Consider the following 23,852-nt stretch of genomic DNA (forward strand, 5'->3'; position numbering starts at 1 on the left):
ATCCCATGTTAATGTTACTGATTTTCAGCCCTATAAAGGCGACTTGTGACAATCCTAACAAACCAAAAGCAAACCTGTTTACTAGTTGAAAAAAAACAAAACCCACTCAGCCTACCCAAAGCATTACACTACAATACCTTTAACTGTTTAAAGTGGCTGTAGTGATGTTCACTTGCCTCTGCGTACGGCTCTACATTGTAAGCACACAATCTCTCTGAATAGGAGCTGGTATCTAAAGTATTAGGTTACAATACTCTAGGGACCAATAGACAAGAGCCTCTGGTTCAAAGGTCATCCCATTATTTAGTTGTATGAAGTTGGTTGAGCCAATTTAGTCCTCAATATTGGCTGTCCTACTGTAAAGTATCACACTCTTTTTTCAAAGGTATATCAGGGGAGTATTACACTCATCTACATCTCTCAGCCACTGCAAGACACCTCTACTCCTCTGTTCACATTCAGTGTGTGTAGTGCACTGCTGTAAGTAAAGGGTTCATTCCCACAGAAAGGTCTGACCATTCTCTATGGCTCTCAAGGCCATCTATAGGTTTTTACAACAATGCAATTTCTTTGGAGTCCCTGGGCTGCAGAATGATAGCTTATCTTCTAGAGAGACTGGAGGCTACGTTCTACCATGCACCCAAATTCTAAATAAACACACTGGACTCCATGTGTGGTAGAGCTTCCTGGGTGGTAGTCACCGGGCAGTTATATATCATTACTGGGATGGGGTGGAGTCAGTACTACCTGCACTGAGAACAGAATGTGAGCTTTGCTTCTGGGGTACTCCTGCTCTTCCTTGGCTGATTTTGCTGTATGAATAGTGAGTTTTGAGTCCTTTTGCAAACTGCTAACACCCATAGACAGTGTCAGAGTCCTGAAGTGTGCAGGAAGCATCAGAGGTAAAACTGGGCATGGGAATTCCCCAACCTGTTAATGGTGGCCTCCTTCCATTACAGTATAATCTACAACTTTCAAAATAGCCCACTACCTTGCAAGCCAATGGGCAAATAAAGGTGTCAGTGTAGATGTGGCATCTAGAAGGTAAGCCATTGACTATGTGAACTTCCTTTGAGAAAGAAGCAGACAAGAGAGAGAGAGAGAGACATAAGGAAGGTAAGCAGGAGCCCCATGCACTAGGGTAAACTAAGATGAAGTAGTGTCACTAATGACAACACTTGGTAATACTGCTGATAAACCCCACAAAGCTGGCCATCTCCCCTTCTCTTAAGTATCTCCATTATTTTTCTAAGATATTCATGGTAATAGAATGGTTCAAAGCATTTTATTAAAAACATTTTATTATAAGCGTGGGGAGGTACATTTGTGTCATGACACATGTTTGGAGCTCAGATGATAACTTGTGGGTCCCAGTAATAGAACTCAGGTCGTCAGATTTGGTACAAGTAACTTTACCTGATAAGCTATCTCATTTGCCCTTAAAATGTTTTCCAAAGACAACTAACTACACCAATCCAATTCTGTCTCCAGTGTCTCTCTATTCTTTTATAAATGTGTGCTAATCATGAAGAATTCAACAAATCAGAAAATTGGAAGATGCAAGTGAAAGGTTACCCAGAGTCTAATCCATCCCATATACACCTGTCATGCACACAATGACAGAAAATAAAAATAAAATAAAAATTGAAGTTTTAAAAATGGTAATGAATCCATTTCTAAATGAGTCTAAAGGAAGTATTTCTCCTGCCCTCCCAGGGTCCCTATGTTCAGGCAATAAACCTGCAGTTTCTTATTCTCAAGGGCTCTGTATCTCACACAAACTAAGTCACACAGATTTAAAGTACACGTTAACATCTCTAATCAGACTGCCTGGGGTCACAAACAATTCAGATCTTGTCTCTGCATTCTAACGTAGGTTACAGATTTTACAGGCTGAGCTTCCTTAATTCCAACATCAGATGTCAGGCATGCTCCAAAATCTAAAACTTTATAAAGTTTAAATTTGTAATATTAAAAAATCAAAATGAAATAAAATGAGTTGGTGTACTTCAAACATTAACTGCCTTACCATATAAGAGGTCTCAAAAGCTAGTACTGCAGGCAAGGGGAGTCTTGGGCTAGAACCCCAGGGTGGGCACCCTGGAAGCATTATGTGGTCAGAATGTTCACTCATTCTCTGCTGTGAAGATGACATACAATGAAGTCCTCTCACTTCTTGTCACACTTCCCCATTTTCTCATCTGAGCTCAAGCAGGTATTGCAGCAGCATCCATCCCACAAACAATCAACGTCCCCAACTGTCAGTTCAATATTTAAAGAGTTGAGAACCATGGTTCCCATGCTGCTGCTGCTTCTCCACCCAAAACTTATATCCAAGAGCCACACACAACATGGCCTCCATTTAATATGATGCAGAAAACAGCCAACAAACGTATTTGAGAAGTCAGACTTACTGCTCATCTGAAATTCTGCAAATGCCACCCTTTCTAACTGCACTCTAAGCAGTTCACAAGGAGCATCTTTGAGAAGTTGAAAGAGCTTTGCAGCTTTGCTGTAGTGGAGATCCGCCAGTACTCGGTGCTGCTTCCTAAGATGCTCATCACCAACCTACAAATAAAAATAATATAACAATAAAAAAAGTCCAAAGGCTGGAGCTTCAGTATTATTACTCAATTCTGCCTGCATCACTAAATGCATTCATTTTTATTTTTTATAGTGTTATAAGTTATAATTATAGTGTTATAATTTAAAATATCAATTAGTACCTGCTATGGAAATAATAAATAAGATGAAGCAGGAGACTAAGAACCGTGAGTTCTCACTAAGCCAGCTACTATACAGTGAGTTCTAGGCCAGTCTGAAATGACACAGCAGCAGGTCCTTCTCTCAAGAATCTCAAGGGACAAAATGACTAAATTCAACCAACCAAACAAGGGCTCCATGCATTAGAGACAAGGCATTCAACGACAGGCAGTGAGCCATGGGAGAGAAAAGGCTCCTCCCATCAAGCTCTTAACAAACCAAAATCAAAAATACAAGTCATTCAGTTGTAAAATACAGAGGGCCTAGACATGCGAGAACGTCTCAGACAACGTAACACATCAGTAGGGAAGTCTAGGGTTCTAGAGAGCACTCTGGCACACTGGGCTTCCCTCACATTCTTTCAACTGTGCCCATGCTCCATTGATACTTTCCAGATGCATTCATGTGCACTTTCCATTTCACAGAGACGGGAGAGCTGTACTGTAAATTTTAATTATGTAAATGTGGAAGAGGAGCATGTGCACATGAGTGCAGAAGGCTGCAGAAGCCTGCAGCAACCAGAGGCATTGGATTCTCATGGATCTGGAATTACAGATGGTTATAAGTTGCTGACTCTCTCACTCCTGCCCTGAGAAGCCTTTTAAAATGTACACAGAACTACTACTAAACAAAGCTTAACTACATTTATAACAAATATTAAGTAGCATACCCAGGAAATATCTGATTTCTACACTGAGGCACAACCATTTACAGGAGAGAAAAGTCCATGTCACAGATGGAAAGGGAGAAGCACTGCCATGCTAAGTTCTCCTAAAGCAGCGCTATCGGCTACCAGGAAGAGGTGGCATGTAAAATATACCCAAAGCATTAACAGGGAGGGGTACGTCTAAATAAGTGAAGCGTGGACTTTAATCTGGATGGCCACACCTGGTTCCTCAGACAGCTGTGGTACATGGAAGCCAGCCTGTGATGGATGGTTGCAGCGCGGTACTGACAGAGGGGCTGCCGAGCAGTTGCTGAGTCAACATCGCAGTGCTTCAGGGACTTCATCATAGCCTCACTGACTTCTTTCTCAATCTGTCCATAGATTTCAATGGGGAAGGGGAAGAATAAGTTTTTATGAGTTTTCACATTAAATACTGCTTGCTAAAGATGACTGATGTGCAATATTAAATACAGGAATAAGTAGTATTGACTTCAGTTTAAAATCCAGAAAGTTTATCACCTGCTCCTGAGCTTTTCTGGATAATGGAGCATAATCTTGCTGTAGAGTTGCCATGGTGAAGTATGTAGTCGACAATTCCCAGTTCACAGAATCCCAAACAACTGGGTGCATGTCTCTCGTTCCCAGCGACCTCAGAGCCTTCAAATAGTAATCAACGGCCTGTGAAAAGGGCAAGCATTAAACGTGTGCCAAGAGCACACTGAAATGAGACATGCTTCTCAACACTCAGACATCAACGGAACCTGGGAGAATTAAGTAAAGGACAGCATCACCACGGGAGACGGGACGGTCAATGTACGTATTTAGTAAAGAGACGACTTTGAAGCAGACAGAATGCCCCTGCAAGGTCTGCCCTTGGTGCTGCTTTCCGACTTGGGCTGATGCAGGAGGATGTACTTTGTTGCTTCCCCCCCACCCCCCTATTCTGAAAGAAAATTACTTTGTATAACTAGTAAACTACAAAAAATTATTGTAGAGTAAAAATTAATTCTTTCACCTCCATCTTTAAATACTGGCCACAGTATTCTCACAACAGTCACATTAAGCTCCATCACCCAGCAATACTTACTACATTTCGGGTAAGTATTAACTGTTGTGGACTCACAAGTGTTTTTATGTCATTTTTATTTTAAAATGCACTATGCCTGGTATATTTTCCATGGAAGGCTAAATTTAAAGTTTCAAAACAGTTAATAATTTAAGTGTTCATGTCTTTTTGTAAAATTTTTGTTTTTATTTACTTACTGTGTATACATGCATGTACTAAAGTCAAAGACAACATGTAGGAGCTGGTTTTGTTTTAACCATGTGAGCTAAGGGGACTGAACTCAGATCATCGTACATGGACCTAACCTGATTTTCTGGAAGAACACCAGGCATTTCCAGTTGCTAAGCCATGTTTTCTGTGCCATCTTCAATTTTTCAATGTAATATAAACTATAATCTTTAAGTAATCACAAACAAATACACGGAGCATTTACTTTAAAAGGTTATTTGCATGTTCAAGTTTCCTAACCTTTCCTCATACCTCAAGGATGTATTCACCTCTGACCTTACCTGTCATTTGTGCTCTGAGCCTTCTGCCAGACTGACCTGCTTTCACTTTCACTCTCGGATGCACATTTCTAGCTCCCACGCTGGCTGGGGCACACAGCCTTCCATCTGCATCTTCTGGTACTTTCGCAGTTTCTCTCTCTCTCTTTGCCAATCTTTAGCACCCTGAACTCCAGCCACATCAACACCTTTACCTACGCACCCTTCCCCCAACAGTTCCACAGGTCGTCCTCAGCACTAAGACCCTACTGCTCCTACGAGCTGTCTGCTCCTTTGCCATCACAATGCTGTCATCATTTTTAGTTTACTTAGTGGAACAAGTAAGAGTTTAGATGGATGAGAGAGAGAGAAGCTGAGGCTTGACGTGAAGGCAACCACCTTACCTTGCTGTAATACAAGCCCTCTTCTGGAGAGAACTCCCGTTTGAACTCATCCTCTGCACCACAGTGCGCCTGTGCACAGACCCGCATGAGTCTTCCTGTGTTGCACAGCAGGAGGGCAGCATTTGTAGCATCATCAATCGACTCAAAGTTGTGAATCCCCTTTTCAAAACAAGAAAAGCTTTTTTTCCACAATTGTTGCTCTGCAGCAGACACAGATTTGCTCACTTCACAAAGAAAGAAAGAAAACAATCGCATAAGCAGACATCAGTGTGAACCCAATGGGGCCAACTGTAGCACTCTCTCTGATGCCTGTCACATAGGGAAACACAGTCTTCAGGAGTCACTGGGTAAAGTCCTAACTCTCCACTAGCTTACAATGTGACAATACTTAGGATCAGGTCTTTGAAGACGTGATTAAAATTAAATGAGGTCATTAAGGATCCAATATGACTCTGGAAGAGACATCAAAGGTATACACAGAGAAAGGGCCTTGTAAAAACACAGTAAGAAGGTGGCTGGCTGAAAGGCAAGAAAAGAAATCTGAGAAAAATCCAACCCTGATGTTGCCTTGACCTTGGACTTCAAGTACTCACAACTGAGAAGTATAAATTCTAATATTTAAGTTACCATCTGAGGTACTTAGTAATTCTAGCAGACCAACACATTTAATCACAGCCATTCAAAACCAACCAAGTAAAAACACCTGAGCAAAAGACTACATTATAAAGTTTCAAACACACATCACGGTTCCAACTGAGTTTTAAGAGGCTATAGTTTGTGTTTTATATAGTTCTCCTGGATTCTTACTACATACCACATGCTCTCCCACTGACAAACTCCAGATGCACTCAGGCTCTCCCACTAACAATGAATTTTCTAGAGCATCATTTACATCCTGTGCTTCCGGGTCAAGCATGGTTCACAATAGCAGGCACAGATGAGTTCAGTGTATCTGTGGCTCTCAGTTCCAGCGAGGCTCCTTCCCTTCTCATAGCACCCATTCTCTCCACTAACAGCTCCCCTAATGGCTTCCGCTACCACCCTTATGGGGATGCTTTTCAACATGAGGAGCACCATCCCTTTATAGCTCTCAGCACATTTATAATCAACTACTACATTAGATCTCTCCACATGCACAGTCCACTGGAATCACAAATCAACCCGGTGCAGCCTGAGCCTCTCTCTTCTCACTGCTTCCTTAACTCCACGTGGTCTTCCACTGTTACCCTCATCCCAAGCTCTTGTGCTCTGCGCACTCATGCTCCAGAGCCCTCCCTTCCTCATCTTGGCATCCAGAGGTCCTTTTCAGGGACTGCCTATGCAACTGTATCATCTTTCCTAAAGCCTTCCAATCCCCTACAACTAGGACAGACAGCTTCTCCATCCACTGCACTGCATGTATGCGCCTTTTAGCACATTTCCCAGAGATCTGCATGTATAGCAGACTTTCCAAGTGGAAGATCATGCTGCATGTCCAATACAAGCCTGGCACAAGGCTGGCCGTCCAAGCTGTTTCTGAATTGATTAGTCTAAAGTATGGAAGATACTGGAAAGAATGAATCCCAAGGGGAAACAATGTTTTCTCTACTTTTAAGATTCTCAGTAGAGAATCTTGTAATTACATATCACAAGGGTCAGTTCTCTGCCCCACCCACAACAGTACAACTGATTCTCCAGTACAACCCGGAATGAAGAGAAGGCCATAGGAGACACTCACCTACTCGCTCACCCTGCAGCGCAGCAGCCTGATTCATGTAGAACACACCGATTTCATTTCTAATGTTTCCCATTCTCTTCAACACTTGTACATAGTGCTCTGGATTCTGACTTTTTAAGTCACTAAATTGCAAGATTTCATTAGCAGCCTCATAACATTTACAACTAACTGAAAGTTGACTTTCTAAGTCTGTAGATAGATCTGTTGCCCATGCAAATCCTAAAAAAAAAGAAAAAAAAGAAATATCAGGACAAGTGATGTGATGTTATGAGCCCTTACTCCTTAATACCCATAAGTGCCTGACATTTTAAGTCAAAAGTAAAGTGCAATACAGTGTAAACTCCATCAATTCAACAAAAATTGTAAATGTCACTGTAAAATGTGTTAATAAAATGGTATTTTCCTAAAATATTCGTGCTTGATTAAACTAGTATCTTTCTGTGTATAAACAGCAGCTCTTCCTACCACCCAGGTCCCCGGCTACTGTACAGTCTAAAGTCTTTACTGCACTTAGGTGGCTTTGCTACATGTTTTGTTTGGACTGACGGGACCAGCTCCTGAAACAGAACACATGCCAAGCTTACGTCACCGAAGACTCCAAAGAAGCTGCTGGGTGATGCTAGACTCAGTATGACACTGCATCCAACCCCTAGGGGAAATGTGCTACTCCTGCTGTGACATCAATGCATGGGGGAACATCACAAAGTATTTTAAGTGAAATATCTATGAAGAGAGAAGCAAACTCTTTAAGGATTTTCCACTGTGGCTATTAAATAATAATTTTAGAAAGGGAAAGGGAAAGGTAAAAATACTAGGAAATGACATATCTCTCCCTTCTACAGTCTACATTAATTTTAATTATCCAAGACTGATACTTACACCCTACTGGAGTGTGTTCACCTGGCTGCTCTAAGCTGAGGAGCGTGTTTCTGCAGTTAAATCACTCTCTCTATTTAGAACAGATGCCAAAAGCATATGGCTATGAGCTAACTTTCTCTTAGCTCCTTGGGCTTATTTATAAAGTACTTAACTCACTTTCACCAACCATTTTTTTCTTTCTCCCCAAAACCCTGGCTTGCAGAGTTGCCTAGATGTGTACCCACAAAAATCTCATCAAGAGTGAGTAAAGGAAACACAACTGTATTCAGATCTTAGTTAAAATATCTGAAAACTATTTGATATAAACACATAGGATCAACTCTTGTTTTTGAGACAGGGTCTCACCATGTATTCCTGGCTTTCCTGAACTCACTATGTAAAGCAGGCTGGCCTCAAACTCAGAGATCTGCCTGCCTATTTCCCCGCCTCTGGTGGGATTAAAGGTATATATAACCACACTCAGCCACGGTCAATTTTTAACTTGAAAAAGAATGGTATGAAATACATAAGTAAAAGGCTAATGTTCCTGACACTTTTGCAGCATCCTTCTTGAGCTGAAAGGATTATGCCACTGTGAACAAGGAAGTTGTCAGCATACCCTGGCAGCTGGACTCTCTGTGGAGACTGTGGAGGATCTCCTGGTCTTCTTTTGTTTGGTAATTAAATTCCTCAAGGTGTGCTGCTCTGTTGTTTGCGTTCTGGGCCAGCATGAGCTGGATGTCACCACAGAGTGTCAGGTATTGAGAGAGAAACAGCAGCACTTCAGAAAGCATGTTGGTGCAGAGGCAGCAGTAAGTATCTGTGTGAACAATGGTGAGAGGGAGAGCCCACAAGGATGTTACGTTAGCACTTATGCATGGCAAATGTGAAATCTCTGTGCTGTGACAGCCACTGTCCACTGCAGGTGGCACAGGGCTTCACATACTTTACACCAAGTTGTTACAACACTGCAAAAAAACAAACAAAAAAACAAACAACAGGCTGGAAGATGTTGTTTTAAAATTGAACTTTTTAAGGAAGGAGAGTGAAGGTTCACCATGACTCAATGCTTCCCTCCCTCCAGGGCCTTGTGGACATGCGCAGTTATGGCGGCTTACCATGGCTCTGCAGAGCTAGCTTAATGTATCTCAACGCTCTTCCATACTTCTGAAGACTCATGGCAGCATCTGACAAAATGTAGTAGGCTTTTGATGACTTGAGAATTAGCTGAAGTTTCATTTTATGTTGCCAAGAACCAGGGGTCATTCCAGACTGCCCAGAACAATTGCCCTTCTGAAGGGAGCCCACTGTAACAGAGAAACATCACACTTTATCTGAACTTAAGTCTCAAAAGAAAATAAAAAAATAACCTGACTCAGGTACTACGTATGGCAGGAGAAGAAAGCAGCAGTGTCATGGTACCTTTGGGTGGGACTTCTAAGGTCTTCAGTTTCCCTACTGTCAGTCACTGTCACTTTCAACAGGAAAGTGACACCTGCCAGCTGTCTTTAATTTCTGCATCACACTAGCAAACACTATACACACTGTAAAACTGAGTCTGTCCCCAGAGGTCAGACCAGCTTCTCTATTCACATGCTAAGCTGTTTCCCAGCCTTCCTCCAGGCTCACACCCACTACTGATCAGCCAAAGTCATTTCCTACCTGTGGCCTACGAGTGCTCTTCCCTAGTCCTCACTGTACTTTACCATTTTCTCTATCAAGAACACTAAAGTTGCCAGGTATAGTGACCCATATCTAAGGTCAGCTCTCAAGAGTCTACATTTGAGGCCAGCTAGGAGTACAGAATGGCAACCCTGTCTCTAATGAAACCACAATACAAAAACCAAATTCCACCAAGCTCCAGCCTCATTACTGTCTTCATTCTGTGAAATGATCATTTTTATACTAATCATGGTACCAGACACATAAAACAGTGACACAAAGTTAAAGGAGTACCTTGATAACGTACACTGCACCAGAATACTCTAAGTACACGGATAGGATCCAAATACTGTGACAAGAAGAACACTCCCAACCCATGGTCTAACTTCTCTCTCTTTCTATTTCTCTCTCTCCCCTCTCTCTGATCACTTTTTAATTAATGCCACACAATATTTTCAAGGTACTTTGTTGCTATGACTTATGAAGGCCTGGGTTGTGTCTGCAACCTTTTTTTCTGTTGCCATAAACATTCTCTGCCTGTGAGGCACTGTGAGAAGGTCTTGCTCACAGCTGTGTGTCCTGAGAGCTGTCTAACACAAGAGAAGAGGATTAAGTCTGGTTTCAGTGCAAAGGCACTGTTGACATGAGACAGCACTGCAGAGAATGTGAACATCAGTAAGACTGATCTCCTTTTCTTCCTTCCTTTCTTAAATTTTGTGTACACTGGTAGTTATTTTGTGAGGGTGTCAGATCCCTGGAACTTGAATTATGGACAATTGTGTCTCTCAGCCCCATCTTCCCTTTTCTTGCATCTCACTCTATAGCCCAAGTTGAACTTACAGCAATCCTGCCTTAGCCTCCCATGTGACAGGACTACAACTGAGCCACCAAGTCCATACTGGAGTAGGGTTTTTCAATAGGGAAGAGAAATAAGACATTTTAGACACCAGTGAAGTCCTGGTACAGTTCCCTGTTTGCAGAATGAGACTTGCACACAAGGAGCACCACATAAGTACTAGAGAAAGAAATCTATCCCCTTCACCCTTATCATCTCTACATGTGTTTTGCTTCAAAACAATCACTACCACCACCACCACTTTCAAATTATTAAAACAAAATGAAAAGGCTAGAACTGGGGAATGGAGATGATAGCTCAGTGGCTGCTCTTCCAAAAGACCTGGGTTCTGTTCAGCACCCACATGGTGGCTCACATCTGTAACTCCAGTTACAGAGGATCCAATGCCCTATTCTGATCCCTGTGGACACTGCATGCATGTGGTAAAGTGACATGTATGCAAAATACTAGATACATCAAGTAAAAAAAAATGAGTAAAATCTCAGAAAAACAAAACAACAAAAAATTTAAACGAACTGATTATCACAGTATAAATGGAAAGGGACATAAAATTTGTTTTAAGGTAAGAAACAAGATTTGTATTTCTACTGCCTTTCTGAGAGGTGACCTAGAGGGACCCTCTAGAAATTTTAAAAGCTATTTCTAGCTTATTCAACTGTGGCACCATCTCTTGTAGGCACTCACAATGTACAAAGCTCTAAGCACATTATCCTACTAGCCCTGTACATCTTCTTTGAAAAACTTTCTTATGTGCTTATTTAAGTGTAGGGTACTCTGTCTACATGCTATACCTATGTGCTAGAAGAGAGCATCAGATCCTTCATAGATGGTTGGTTGTGAGCCACCAAGTGGAACTGAACTCAGACCCTCTGGAAGAGCAGCCAGTGTTATTAACCACCGAGCCATCTCTCCAGACCACCCTTTACATCTTCTAAGAGCCTCTAAGGAAGCTGCTGTCAATGTCTTCAGTTTGAGGAAGAAAAGGCAGCTTAACTGAATAGAGACAATGTCCCTCAGAGCCAGTGAGTGGTCTGGTTCTCTTTGCTCAATTCTTTGCTCTTAAAAGACTCCCCATATTTTATAAGGGCAGCAACTATAAAACTCTTTTGGGCTTCCCCAGGTTGGAAACACGAAGAAGCAGGTTTCTTAGGCTCTCACTAGGAAATCTCAAAATCACCTTTCAAGGAAAGTGTTTTTTTTGCATTTTTCTCAAGCACTTCTAGTGAGAGCCTTGACACCAGTCTTTCTGGCTGCAGGCTAGTATGTTACTCTACTGAAGACATTATGTGCTTATCAACCAACTTACTTTTGTCCAGGAACAAGGCCATCTGCTTCTCCAGCCCCTCAGGACCACCCCTTGTGGATTCATCTTCATATTTTAAGGGGATAGGAGTGCTGGGGTCAGCTGCTGGGAGGTCACTTTCTTTTTTGATGCTACTATCTACAGATTTTAAACCCTTTAAAAAGTAAAAACACACAAATACACACCTTTATTCCCTTCTTAAAAAGAAAAACATTTGCTACATCCTGTTCACTAGTAGTTAATCAAAACCTAAACACACAGCAGCATTTCTCCTCAGATATTTAAAACTACATGTAATCTGAAGGATTTGGAAAAAAAAATGATTTGGTTTTCACTTTAGATAAAGAAAACATAATCAAAGCAGGGCATCACTCAGACACCAACAAACCAAACACATGCTACTTGCCAATAAGCACAGACTGCTGATCAACGAGGAGCAAACCTAGACTTACCTCTAACACATAGCTAAGTACGAGTCGACAGCGCTCTTCCGTGTCATGGCAAACGGGAAATGCACAACTGGGCTTCAGAGACAAACAATGACAAGTCAGCAACATGCTACCACTACAACAGACCAGCTCTCATTTCCCCAAATTATTACAACTTTGCAAAGCAGTAATTTAGAAATGCACTTTGTATTGGACTTGGTGAGGTATCTGATACAAATGCCTTAGTCAATTCGCGCTTAACAAAAGACCGTGCGGGGGTTGGGGATTTAGCTCAGTGGTAGAGCGCAGGCCCTGGGTTCGGTCCCCCGGAAAAACAAAACAAAACAAAACAAAACAACAAAAAAAAGAAAACAAAAGACCATGCCCAACACTTAAGGTTCTAATTCTATTTGATAAAAATGAAAGTGCAAGAGTAGTAATGCTTTAGAAAATGCATACCAAAACAAACAGATCAGCTTACTCTTTATTAGTGCTACAGTAGCACACTGATAGTAACACCATCAGTTTAGTAGTGGGTCAACAAGTACCACCCATTGCCCAGGGCCTCTCACTTTCTGAAATTTATTTGCTTAATTAAGAAACAAAGCCTGTTAACAGCCTCCAACTAAGAGGCACTAAATGCAAAGGCATTTAATTTTGCTGATTCTGGAGAGGCTGGAATCACTAGCTTTTACAGGAAAACCCACTCAGAAGACAAGAGTGAGTGAATGGAGAATCAGAAACCCAAGAGTGAAGACTTCTAAGTCATTCCACACAGGCCAGGCAAAGCTAAGACATGTTCCCAGGAAGATGACTACATTCTTCTGTGTGCCTCAGACATTGGTAAAGAATGTTTGTTACAAAATCAGGATCTTAACACTCCATGCCATCCTTAAATCATTCAACTGTCCTGTGAGTCCAGGGCTCTGTTACAATGCAGTTCCCCCAGTACACTGAAGTGTAGTAATTACTGATTTAACTGGAAAAATGTGGGGCTCAAGCTAAATGTAAACTAAGATTTAGACAGACAGTCAATGACTTATTTGTAAGCACATTACTTGTCCTAGATGGAGGCTTACACTCTAGCGAAGAGGGAAAACATACAGTACAGGGCTATCAGGTACAGACAGGCTCTGAGAGAAATAAAAACAGTACAGTTTTGCAGAAGTGATCAGGGATCCTGAAGGAAGAAGTGACTCCATTTAGTCAACACACAAGCCTAGAAAAAGGCCTCCATGGAAAAATACATCAGAAAAAGCCCATGTTAAGCAGAAGCAACAGCATAGGACCTTGACTGACTTTGATGCTTTTACGAAAAAATATAAAGTGTGGGAGTAAGAAAAGCAGGCGAGAAAAACCCAGCAATGATTTAGGGTAAAAAAAAAAAGGTATGCTTTCAAACCCTGTACCTAAACCTAAGAGGAAGAGTGCAGGAAAGTCCACCGTTCCCAACAGATGGACGGTAGAGCATTTAGTGTAGCTCATGCTGAGACAGACGAAAAGAGATGAGGTTGTTAAAGTGCACCTGACCCCAACCAAGGCAGCAGACACAAGACCACAGAAACAAGTACTGGCAACACGGTGGTAATTCACCAGTTTTCTCCACACGGACACCAGAGGGCCATCCCCTTCTCAACTCTGATTCTATGCTCACTAAATGAACAGTAATCCACCAATACTCAATACTCGAATACTAAACAGCACTGCCCGGGGAAAGACAGACCAATGCTCTGCATTGGTCACCAGAAAGGAATCCCCCTCATTAAAAGTGAAATATGGACTCCTGGTTAGCACATGTTTTTACTATGGCTTTACTTTTACATGGTAATTCTACTTCACTGTGTATTCCTAAAATTAAGTTCTAGAACTCACAAGTTATAAGAACGTCCTATTTTGCAAGGATAACAACATAAATTCAAATAAAGCTTGCTTACTCTGATCTGATGAATCGACTTGTATTTTTCTGGTACTGACAGTTCTCCAACAGATTTAATTATAGCCACTGCCTTGTTATCGTCTGCTGGGTCAGAGCTGGTACCGTAGGAGCCATTCTCATCACTGTCCGCCATCTCCTCCTCCTCCTCCTCACTGTAGCTTTCATCTGAATTCTCATTTAAGGGGGAGTCTGAACTTTCCTCCTTTTTAGGCTCATCCAACTGGAAAAGCTCTGAAAGCATGTAGTTGGCTGAAGCAATAATCTTATTTTAAAAAGAGAAAAAAAGAAAGAAACACATGTAAAGACTGAAGCTGCCTCACCACACTGAAAAAGTTTTAGGGCAAGTCTAAAGAGAAGTTATTTTCACCTTGATACCACACAAAGGACAGTTCCCAATCAAAGCTACAAATACCCTGGGTGTGCTCTGTGAAATCCAGACTGTCTTCTTCCTTCTAGAAATTAGGTGTACTGAGCCCTCCTCCTCTGCCCCTGCAGGCAAGCTTTCATGTGTAAAGTGTCCTAAGTAGAAGACTAGCAAATTCCAGCTCATCCCAAGTGAGTGTCTCTTTATAAACTGCGACTGTTAATCTTTAATAGGCAACTAACAGTTACTATAAAACCTATGGCTAGAGGGGAAATCTAAGAATGGAACTTGAGCCTTCCTAATAAATCTCATTTCTGTACTAAGTCATTTAAAAGACTTTCTAGTTGTGATAAAGCAAAGGAAAAACGCAACTCTGCTAGGATTACATGAGTGCTTGTCACTGAACAGAGTTGTCCTCAGCTATAATTAGTCAGAGGGACACAGTATGGAGAAAGGATCTGACCAGGTTCCACTGAAATGATGTTCTATCAGTATTCCAGGACTGGCTTACTCATCAGACATGGCAATCTTACTTGAGGATGTCTGCTTTTGTCCAACAACTTAACACAGTTGAGAAGTAATGTTCTAATAGTTCCATAGTGCTTCTTGTTTTGATTTTTCTTCATCATCATGTTACAAGCCACCCTGAAACAAAAGCATGTTAGTTTCACTACCCACTTAGCTTCTCCTGCAGGATACAATGGAGGCTCATCCTGTATCCTTCAAATGGAATAACTGACACAAAGAAGCACCCAGTGCTGCTCCTCAATCAGCCACTATCAAAGGGCTTACACAGCAAAGCTGAACATTATTAATATAAAAGTGTGCATTTCTGTGCCCACCACACTCCAACCCCAAGTCAGCCCCGCCCTAAGATATATTCTCCAACTACATAAACATAAAAAGTATTTCAAAGTTTTAGCTTAGATAGTGAAACTATTTCCTTATCTTAAAACTTTTGTTTTTAGACAGGGTCTGGCTACATGGCCTGGGTGGGCCTGAAACTGGTGATACTTCTCCCTCAGCTTCCCAAGTGTCACCACATTGTACTGACATCTGAGTTCTGTGAGGACTCACTTGTATAAGAGGATAGCCACTGGCATTGTGAATGGATTCTGGTACTTGTCTTCAGTTTCTTCACACAGAGTCGTGAGGTCATAGAGCTTCACAATATCACTGCCGCTTGCTGAAAAGAGAAACAATCTACCTCATGCTACAGCCCTCACCCAAACCACTACTGTACATTCAAACATTAGCTTACCTTTAAAGAGCCAGTAGGTATGCCCTTCTTTGGTACAATTAGATTTAAGAAATGATAAAATATTCTGTGCAATGTCTTTTATAACTTTAGTAGAAAAATTAGAGTTTTCCAAATTGGGGATTTCTTCTGTCTTTATCATCTCATATTTCTGTAAAGCACAAACGAATGCAGTTCAGGAGACACTGAGGCAGCAGCAACTTACTATACAAACTAAACAGGTAAGCCCTAAGTACAGATGTATGCAGCATGTAGTTTAAGCCAGTGTTTTTCAACCTTTTCCTGTTTGAAATGGCAAAGGGAGCTGAGGGCCTTCCCTTGCAAATAAAGGAGATCACTAGTGTCATTTTCTAGGAGTGACCGCAGGAAAGATGCACTGTTCCTACCAGAGCATGGACAGACCACTCTTCTCACCTGATGTTTCCAACTAGGAAGATAAATGAAGATGGACTTTACCCATCAAGCTTAAAAACACACACACACACACACACACACACACACACACACACACACACACACACACACACACACACACACACACACATTATTTCTGGCCTCTTTCTTTCTCCAGATACATGTGTCACTCCAGATGTTTTCCCTTGACCTGCAGAATTTTTCTATTCAGGAATGGAGCACAGTGGATAGAAATGGCAAGAAGAAGAAAAGTTGTATGGATCCTACTATTGATTTTGTGTGTGTGTGTGTATTTTTTGTTTTTTTTTTTTTTTTTTTTTTTTTGTATTGCTGGGGATAATGTTAAGAGCCTTAAGCAAGTACTCTGCTAAAACCCAGCCAACTATTACTACCTTTAAGGTACTTCCATATTTTTCCAGTTTGTGTTCTGTGCAAACTGCCCTAAACAGCTCTTACAATGTTTTCTGATTTAAGACTAGACATTCCTAACATCAAACATCATTCCTAATATCTCATCCTTCCACACTGTAGTCCTCAATATGGTTATCTCCTTCTCCAGCATCTCACACTGTGCTATGCTCTTCAATTTCACTTCTGTGTGGGAACGCCACAACATGTGACTTTATATAATAGAGTCTTTGGTAAGGAAACATATCAGCACCTATCCAGATCAAATGCCAACTTTTTCTCCAGCCCCAGTATCTTAGTTATGGTTTTACCGCTGTGAACAAACACCATGACCAAGACAACTCTTATAAGAACAACATTTAACTGGGGCTGGCTTACAGGTTCAGAGTTCAGTCCATTATCATCAAGGCAGGAACATGGCAGAATCCAGGCAGGCATGGTGCAGGAGGAGCTAAGAATTCTACATCTTCATCTGAAGTCCGCTAGCAGACTTCCAGGCAGCCAGGTGTAGGGTATTAAAGCCCATCCTCACAGTGACACACCTATTTCAACAAAGCCACATCTCCTAATAGTGCCACTCCCTAATCCAAGTATATACAAACCATCATATTCCACTCCCTGGTCCCCACAGGTTTGTTCAAGCATATGAGTCTATGGGGGCCATACCTAAACATAGCATAATGCAAAATGCATTTAGTCCAACTTCAGATGTCCCCATAGTCTATAGCGGTCTCAACAATGTTAAAAGTCCAAAGTTCAGTGTCTCTTCCGAGATTCATCCAAAGCAAGACAGGAAACCAGCTAAGCAAACTCTAAACTCTGCATCTCCATAAACTGTCTTCAGATCTCCAACTCCTTTTTCATCTTTGTTAACTGCAATAAAATTCTTTCTCCTGGGCTGGTTCCACTCCCTGTTAGCAGCTTTTTTTCAACAAATATCTCACAGCTCTGGTGTCTGGAACATTTTGGAGCCTTCAAGGCAACTTCAAGGTTACAGCTTCTTGTTCCAGTGCCTGGGATCTACATACGATCTTCTGGTCTCCTTCAAAAGGCTGGTGTCACTTCTCCAGCTCTGCCCTCTGTAGCACTCTAAGCTCAGGTTGATCCACTCCATTGCCTCTGCTGTTCTTGGTGATCACCCCATGGTACTGGCATCCCCAATACACTTGGGTCTTCTGCTGCAAATAGCCTCTCATAGGCTCTCTTCATGGTGCTAAGCCTCAAATCCTTTGCATAACTCCTTCAGTCGTGAGCCATAAACTACAACTGGGACTGTACCTTCTCCAATGGCCTTCCATGACCTCTCAGTGTCAAACCTCAGCTGTTCTTCAAGACGCCTTCCTGCCTTCAAGCCCAGTGCCACCTGGGTGACTCTTACACATTACCTAGTATAGCTGCGGCATGAGTTACAACCTTGGCTCTCTCTGGAACACAGCTTCTTTGTGCTCACAAAACTTTCCAGAAGATTTCACCTCAGTGATGCTGGTTTTTTCTTAATCGCCACTAATCTGGTAACTCCAGTTAACAATCATCAATTGTCCCAGTAGTCCCTTTATTTTTCACTCTAAAGCCAGAGCCCCATGGCTGAAGCTGCCAGGTTCTGCTGCTTTTGGGGGCTGAGGCAAGGTCCCCCCTTATTCTATTACCAGCATTTTGTTTTCCAACTTCATTTCTGATTAAGCTTGGCTTTCCTGGAACTTGCTCTGTAGACTGACTATGAACTCAAGAGATCTGCCTGGCTCTGTCTCCTGTAATGCTGGGATTAAAGGCATATACCACCATGCCTGGATCTAAATTTAGCTGGGTAGGATCTTGCCCCAAAGCCCTACTCCCTTAATATGCTATCTCCTATAACACAGGATTCAGTCCATTCTACTTCCTGGTGCCCCTTTAATAGTTAAACCACATATTTTATATTTTTTCTAAGCTTGGTACGCTTGTTCAAAATGCTCATCAGGAGACTTTACCAGAGAACAAAGTCTATGCTGGGTGTTTCTGAGAGTTCCTTTGTCAATGCAATTAATCTGAGTCTCTTCACCTCAGGCAGACTCTTTAGACAAGGGCAAAAAGCAGCCACAATCTTCACCAAAATATCACAGAAACAGTCTCTCAACCACATGCTAAAATTCTTCTCTGAAACCTCTACATTTGATCTTAGACAAAAGGCTGAGAAGCCATCTCTGAAACCTCTAGAGTCAGGCTTAAATCACCCTCAGAAACAAAGTCTCCCTTATTCCTACTAGGATGGCCCACTAACTCCACTGAAAGCATTCCACTGCATTCCAAATCCAAAGTCCCAAAATCCACATTCTTCCAAACAAAAGCAAGGTCAGGCCTAGCACAGCAATATCCCAGTCCCTGATACCAACTTCTGTCTTACGGTTTTACTGCTGTGAACAGACACCATGACCAAGGCAACTCACACACACACACACACACACACACACACACACACACACACACACACACACACACACACACACACACACACACTCTCTCTCTCTTTAAGATTTATTTGTTCTACTTATAGGAGCACACTATTGCTGTCTTCAGACACACCAGAAGAAGGCATCAGATCCCGTTACAGATGGTTGTGAGCCACCATGTGGTTGCTGGGAATTGAACTCAGGACCTCTGGAAGAGCAGACAGTGCTCTTAACCGCTGAGCCATCTCTCCAGCCTCCCCAAGGCAACTCTTCTAAGAACATTTAATTGGGGTTGGCTTACAGGGTCAGAGGTTGAGTCCATTATCATCAAGGCAGGAACATGGCAGAATGTAGGCAGGCATAGTGCGAGAGGAGCTGAGAGTTTTACATCTTCATCTGAAGTTTGCTAGCAGAATACTGACTTCCAGGAAGCTAGGATAAGGGTCTTAAGCCCACACCCTCAGTACCACGATTACTCCAACAGAGCCACACTCCTAACAGTGCCACTCCCTGGGCCAAGCATATTCAAACCATCACACACAGAATCTACCTAGCTACTGCATCTAAAGAATACTCAGTAGACATTTTTTATGATTGCATCATTCTGAAACGAATCAATGCCTCATCTCAGTGAACTGTATCACTGTCTTAGAGCTGGGACTCCCCCTGCTCTTCCTCCATGCCCATTATTAATCTTTTCCCTTTCTGCCCTCTGCCTGCTGTGAAAACCTCACTACAGCTACCTCTTAGGGTCACAGTATAAGTGGTTCTCAAGCAATGCTGAAAATTAGAATTGTGTAAAACTTCTTGAAGTTTTAAAGTTGGTTCCCTGGTCCTAGAACACTGGTATTCAAATATACAGTTGTTTAAAAATCCTTAGGTGATTCTGACATTTAGCCCTGGAATAGACTTGGTGATGGAAAGCACGATCTTGCCAGATGCAATTATTGCTGTGGCATTTTTCTTAAAGCTTTGTATAGATGGAGTAGCTTTTTGAAAAACAATAAGTGTCCGCTGTGCACTTATTTTGAATTAATCACCATAGGTGCTTGATATTAACATTATAGGCTTCAGGCTCTATTTATGACCTTCTCAAAAAAATTACTTATAATAAGACTCCTGAAAATCTAAAATTTGATTTAACCAACTTAACCATAAAAACACTAAAATTTCAGTTCATTCATATCTATCTCAGGGCCAAAGACACAAGCCTTAAAAATGTGAAATTCTCTCTGCACCATTCTACATTTGAAAAATTAGAACCGTCACCCTGTGTCTTACCTGTACAATCCCATTTACATGGAAGCACATCACAAGTTCTGGTACATTGCATATCAAGTTGTCCAACCAATAGTCAATTCCAGTCAACACATTAATTGGTTTGTTGTTATCCCTGAAAAATATACATTTCTAGTGTTATTTGGTTAAATAAATGTCCCATAATGAGTCATCTTGGAGGTATTTTCCCATTTAAATATCCTAGTCTTTTCTCTCTAGACAGAGACTGCCATAGATGTTTTCTAATATGAAGACCCAGACACATAGCTCAACAGTTGTGTTATGTCTAGAATCTTCTCAAAAACTTTGCATTTCTAACAGGCATTGCTAAGTTCTCAGTACAAATGGAAGATTACGGTATGATGATGCGATTGTGAGCTCCTTGCATCCTAAGGAAACACTGACCATATAAATGATAATGCCCAAGTCACAACTGACATTGGTTCACAAGCATGGAGCATTAAGAAAATGTTCACAATTGCATAAGGGGAAGCTGGTCAACTACCTCAAGCAATTAAATAAACTCTTCTATTTTCAGTAGTTGTAGCCTCAACCATAAGACAAGGCCAGTTCCACAGACATATGGTCTAGTCTTTTAATCAGGGATCAGAATGGACACCTGTTTACTGGGCTATCAGCATCTGTTTTCTCTCTTTCTGTGGCTATTCTCTTTGGCAGGAGGAAGGAGAAGAAAATAGGGAAAGAGGAGAAACCAACAGTCAGAGAAGAGCTAATGAGACATTGCACTTTAAGGTGGTTTACCTGAGACGTAGGCTAACTGCTGGATATCTGCCTCCACCAAATATAGGCATGTTAGAACCAACTAGCATATGGATATCTTCAAAAGTCCACAGAATATTCCGGACAAAATCATTTTTAAGACCCTTTAATTTAAAACAGGAAAGATTATAATAACAGCAGATGGACAATTTTCCCCCATGATCCAAAGAAACACCAGGAAAGAAGAAGCAGAGACAAGGTCAATTCCCAAGAGCTGTAAGACAGAGAGATGTTTACAAAGCAATTTTGAAGCCTAGTGGAAATATCCCCTATCAGTTCCAACTGAGACTAGTTTTCCAATGAGGAAGTGGTCAGGGCCAGTTGTCTCAGATGGGCACATGGAAAGCATACCTGACTGTTCTCCCCGTCATTGAACAAAGTAGTAAGGTTTTGCTCTTTGGGTGCTGAGGCCACATGCCCCACTATGCATGAGGGCTCAAGAGGCTCTCTGCCCTGTGGAAAGTGCAAGATAAGGAGTGACTGTGCTGCCAACACGGCTTACAATTGACCTATGCTTACAGAGTTATCACCCACACACAAGCACACACACCCCAATCTACCTGTATTAATTAGCCAGTACAATGCATGGTGCTCATAACTCATGGGGTATAGCTTGCTTTACCTATGATCTCCCACAGCTGCTTCAAACCAATCATATTTATATCTTAAATGAGGTGGATTTAAAGATCTTTCAAAGAATCCACTTTTCTTGGTTTTGTAAGTTTGATTATCACTCTCTGGAAGCCAGCACATCTCTACTGAACTGAAATACCTAGTACCTCCACCAGTTTAAAACGACCTTCACTTCCAGTCTGCAGCTGAGCATGGCCTGTATGAACTCCACAGAATCCTAAACCCTAGAGACCCAGAGAAAACTTTCCAATTAGTGTGAAAACCTGCTGCCCGCCATACACCTGCTTTTAAAGATTAATGTCTATCGAACATCATTCCCCCCACCACTGTCCTAAAAACCAACCAAACAAAACCAAACAACCCAAAATCCAAATCTTTTAAATGGAATTAAATTAAATTAAAAAAAAAATCTACCTCCTTCTCTGTATAATCCAATGTCCTCCCATCTTTTAATATTAAAACTCCTTCTTTTTTTTGAGACAGGGCCTCTCTTTGTACCCTATCCTTTTGTTTTCTAAATGTATCTCAGAGTCTGGAATACATTTAGAAAAATACCCACATTTTGGGTAAACACAGTATATCATGCAGTTTTGCAGCCATCAGGCAGCTGTCACCAGGAGACATTTTACTATCAATGCTCTGCCTCTGGCCTTGGGATGTGTGCACGTACATGCCTTCATGAAACTATCTTAGTCTACTGACTTAGAGGAAGATAAAGGCTCCCCTGGAGCTGGAGTTGAAACAGCTGCCCAATGTGCGTGCTGTTATGGAACGCAGACCCTCCAGCCACTGTAACGTGAGTTTTAAAAAATCCTGTTACAGACAGCTACATGCAATAAAACACATAAAGTAATGAAAACAGAATGGTACCCTCTACTCCTTCCTCTAACCACTAAGTGACTTGCACATTAAGCACCTCCCTCCTTCCAAGAGAAATCCTTGGGGAAAAAAATAAACCCAAACACCTCAAATTCATTTATGTACTTTTATGGAATGTCTTCTCTAAAATTAAAACCAAGTTAATCATTTTTTTTATAAAAGCAAGTTAAATGTGTTAATTTTTACAAGTCTATTATAATGTGTAAAGACTGAACCAATCTGGCTGAATCATGTTCAGTACATGAAAATACACAGCAAGACAAAAAAAAAAACAAAAAAACAAAAAAACAATTTACCAAGCTAAAAGCTTTATTTCTTTGGGCTTATATTAGTGTATTTTCCTAAAAATAAAAATGCCACAAATTAGCATCTACAGTATTATTTCATCCTATGGAAGACACAGTAAGTTAAAAACAAGTAACTAGGGGCTGAAGAGATAGCTAAGAACACTGGCTCTCTTCCACAGAACCCTGGTTCAATTCCCAGTGGGAACATGGCAGGTCCCAACTGTCAGGTAACTCCAGGGAATCCAATACACTTTTGTGGCCTCTGTAGGCATCAGACATGCACACGGTACTATTCAAAAATGCAGGCAAACACTCATATACATAAGATAAAAATAAATTAAAATCTCAAAAACCAATAATGTAAATAAGAAGCCAAGAGGATGAGATAAATAAGACAATAGTCTATCCTTTCTTCACATGGGCTGGAGAGATGGCTGAGCAGTCAGGAACACATGCTGCTACTCTAGAGGACCTAGGTTCAATTCCCAGCACCCCTCATGGCAGCTCACAACTGCCTGGAACTCTAGTTTCAGGGGATCTATCAAACCAGGCATGCGTGTGGTGCACAGATCTGTGCATACAGGCAAAACACCCATACATATAAAACAGATTTTAAATCTTCATATAGTGTTAATGTGGGGCCAATTCTATTTTCCAGGGGAACACCATCCATTTTAGAATGAACAATCTAAACTATAGGCATAACTATCACCTCAACTTGGTATGACAGGTACTTAGTACACATCTAGAGTTAAAAACACTCTCTACTGTTACAGTACTCAATTTAAAGAGAAAAAAAAATCAGTTGACTGACTTTAAAATATTTTGTGTTATTTAATAAAAAAAATGACCATGTTAACTCCTGGAAATTCTACTCTGGAAAACTAAATGCACTTTTTTTTTTTTTCCTCTAATTTTGAGATGAGGCTGAGGAAAAAATACTCCTCACTCTTCTTCATCATCCGTTTTTAAATATGGTT

The 23,852-nt window shown here is 41.3% G+C and overlaps 1 protein-coding gene across 3 annotated transcripts in view; it reads right to left on the reverse strand.

The window, feature by feature from the left end:
- Positions 1-23,852, reverse strand: part of Edrf1 (erythroid differentiation regulatory factor 1) — a 37,035-nt gene that overhangs the window by 6,942 nt on the left and 6,241 nt on the right. For 2 of the 3 annotated variants that reach the window (XM_032892405.1, XM_032892404.1), the window contains 16 exons: positions 21,425-21,526; positions 21,056-21,177; positions 20,297-20,408; positions 15,771-15,918; positions 15,587-15,695; positions 15,043-15,154; positions 14,144-14,407; positions 12,234-12,305; positions 11,785-11,935; positions 9,079-9,267; positions 8,580-8,780; positions 7,103-7,321; positions 5,386-5,609; positions 3,950-4,108; positions 3,652-3,801; positions 2,415-2,568 (listed from right to left, as the gene is read on the reverse strand). In XM_032892405.1, coding sequence (XP_032748296.1) covers positions 2,415-2,568; positions 3,652-3,801; positions 3,950-4,108; positions 5,386-5,609; positions 7,103-7,321; positions 8,580-8,780; positions 9,079-9,267; positions 11,785-11,935; positions 12,234-12,305; positions 14,144-14,407; positions 15,043-15,154; positions 15,587-15,695; positions 15,771-15,918; positions 20,297-20,408; positions 21,056-21,177; positions 21,425-21,526 — 2,488 coding nt within the window. The remainder of the gene's footprint in view (positions 1-2,414; positions 2,569-3,651; positions 3,802-3,949; positions 4,109-5,385; positions 5,610-7,102; positions 7,322-8,579; positions 8,781-9,078; positions 9,268-11,784; positions 11,936-12,233; positions 12,306-14,143; positions 14,408-15,042; positions 15,155-15,586; positions 15,696-15,770; positions 15,919-20,296; positions 20,409-21,055; positions 21,178-21,424; positions 21,527-23,852) is intronic. The other variant, XM_032892406.1, reaches the window with a different exon arrangement.

Source organism: Rattus rattus, chromosome 2 (genome assembly GCF_011064425.1).
Source record: "Rattus rattus isolate New Zealand chromosome 2, Rrattus_CSIRO_v1, whole genome shotgun sequence".
NCBI classification, from domain to species: Eukaryota; Metazoa; Chordata; class Mammalia; order Rodentia; family Muridae; genus Rattus; species Rattus rattus.